General features: G+C 46.2%; 1 protein-coding gene across 1 annotated transcript; it reads left to right on the forward strand.

The window, feature by feature from the left end:
* Positions 1 to 1307: 1307 nt before the first annotated feature.
* PENARI_c057G05631 (uncharacterized protein) lies at positions 1308 to 1905 on the forward strand (the record flags this gene model as incomplete). The annotated part of the gene is made up of 3 exons (XM_022637506.1): positions 1308 to 1674; positions 1734 to 1798; positions 1858 to 1905. The coding sequence occupies 3 exons, from the start codon at positions 1308 to 1310 to the stop codon at positions 1903 to 1905; spliced, it is 480 nt and encodes a 159-aa protein (XP_022482641.1).
* Positions 1906 to 2281: the final 376 nt, after the last annotated feature.

Here is a 2281-nt window from a genome sequence, read left to right on the forward strand (position 1 = left end):
CTAACACCCGTCCATAGGAAATGGAGATCAGTTCGCACGATGTCCTCCGGCATCCAACAATAGCGGAGTGGGCCGCCATTGTCGATGCGCAAAAGGCGGACACATTTCCCTCCCAACAGTATGTTCCATACTCAGCGGTTACCGACACTGAACGTGCAGTCATTCTCTCCACGACATCAAACAAAGTCCATCCCTTCGTCCCAGAAATGCTTTCATTGGCCGGGAAATTCAGCCGCCATGTAAGGTCCCTAAGCAGGGCCCCTGCCAGGGCCCTAAAATGTGAGGCCACGCTCTTGGCCCTGGGAAAAAAAAAGCTTGATTGTATGGTTGACAAGCAAGGAATTCCCCAAAGAACGGTTAGTGGGTCTATGCAGGATCTCTGCCGAGCTAGAAGATAAGACGGATATAATAGCCGACTTATGACAATCATATACGATATATGCCGACTATAATTCTTTGGCACTACGTACGATGATCACCCCCTTGGATGAGCATTATGCGTCTCGCTAAAGAGGCACCTAAGAGCTTACTAAGCACACCATATATTCAATGCCTATACTGACCTCAGAGGAAAGTGTAATCCCGAAGGCTACATGGTCCTTAGCTTATACTATGTGGAACTCGTCTTAGCATTCTTTGCAATTGGGGAGGGAGTTCCCCCTATGCTATAGTCACACCTCCCCTTAATTAGAAAAGTAGTCACGGCTCCTTTATCTATAAAGTAAAAATGATCATATATACGGTAGACTGGTCTTATCTAAGGGAACCCTGAATTAGAAGGGAGAGGAGGATCCTGGGAACATGACTCCCATCGCTCGGCAAGAATAATATTAGATGATACTGTTCTTTGCAAATAGAATAGATTAGGGGCGTTGACAATTTCGAGAGGACTACGTGTACGCTAAGACTCTAGACATCTGACTCCTAGCAGGGTAACATCTATCAGGGTAACATCTATCACTCTAGGGCAAAATACCAGACAATGTTAAAGATCGAAGGGTCACCCTGTAGGATACTTCAACCTAGAAAGTATTTAGAAGGGCTATGTAGATGCGCTAGGGCCATCCTAAAGATTGTCTGACCAAGGCTTTGTCCTGAAGATCTTTCGGTTCTGTATAAATAGGAGAATACTCAGCCTGCCTAAGCTGAGGTATAAAAACCTACGCTAGTGTCCAGTTTTGACATCTTCGTTCTCATCGCAACCATCTGTCTATCAACTGTCATTGTCTTTGATAAAACGCAGCAACCAGCCCTAAATACTCTTTCTTCCTGAATTTCACACCCAAACAAGTACAATCTTCAACAAGATGTATTTCACTGTCGCTGGACTCCTTACACTTGCTATGGCGGTGGCTGCTACGCCAGCAGCGGTTCAAGTCTCGAATAACCGCCGCTCCGCATCTGTTCCGAGCAAACAGTTGTGGCATGCCACTCCTGAGAAAGGTGTTGATTTCAACCAGTTGCAGCAAAAGTGCGGCAATCTGACTGTTTCTTGCTGCAACCAGGTCAATATTCAGAACAATGGAAACAAGGGAGTGACAAGTGGCCTAACCACCGAAGTCCTTGATGCACTTGCCGGCGTTCTCCCAGGCTATGCAAACTCTGCCTGTGCCCCAGCAAGTTCGGCGGCGGATGGTCTTATTGTGATCATCACAGATGCTCTTACTGGCCAGCGTATGTGTACAATGTGCCCAGAACAACCTATGTCATTTACTTACATTTTGAGTGAACAGCTACCACGCCTCAGAACTTTTGTACTGGCGCCACCTATGCATGCTGCCCCGGAAAAGGTGGAGAAGTAAGCAATTGCATATTCCTAGGGACCTTATTACATACTGACAGAACTCACGCAACTAGTGCAATGCTATCTCGGGTGCCCCAACCGCTAGCTCTGACTCTACCTAGGGTGCACTGCCCATGTCCATCCATGACCCATCCTCTCTCCTCTTCTAGGGCTGCAGAAGAGCTTGAATTGTTCCACTTTGTGCTGCTTTTAGCTCGTTTACAGAGGATATCAGTGGCATATTATGCCACTATCGGTCGTGTAATATCTGTTTTGTTCGGGGAATCTTTCGCTGATTTGGCCACACTTACGTGGTTGTCCACTCTTTTTATTTACCAAATTTGTGTTTGTTCTGTGCGCTCTTCCTAATAGGTTATAGTCGAAGTCGTCAGTTCAGACCAATACAGCTTTATATCTTTTATCTACACGAACAGTATATGTTGTGCCTAGTCATACGATATCCCCTCCAATGAAAGAGGTAGCTCCCGAGTCAATTCT

Source organism: Penicillium arizonense, assembly GCF_001773325.1.
Source record: "Penicillium arizonense strain CBS 141311 chromosome Unknown PENARI_contig057, whole genome shotgun sequence".
Lineage (NCBI taxonomy): Eukaryota > Fungi > Ascomycota > Eurotiomycetes > Eurotiales > Aspergillaceae > Penicillium > Penicillium arizonense.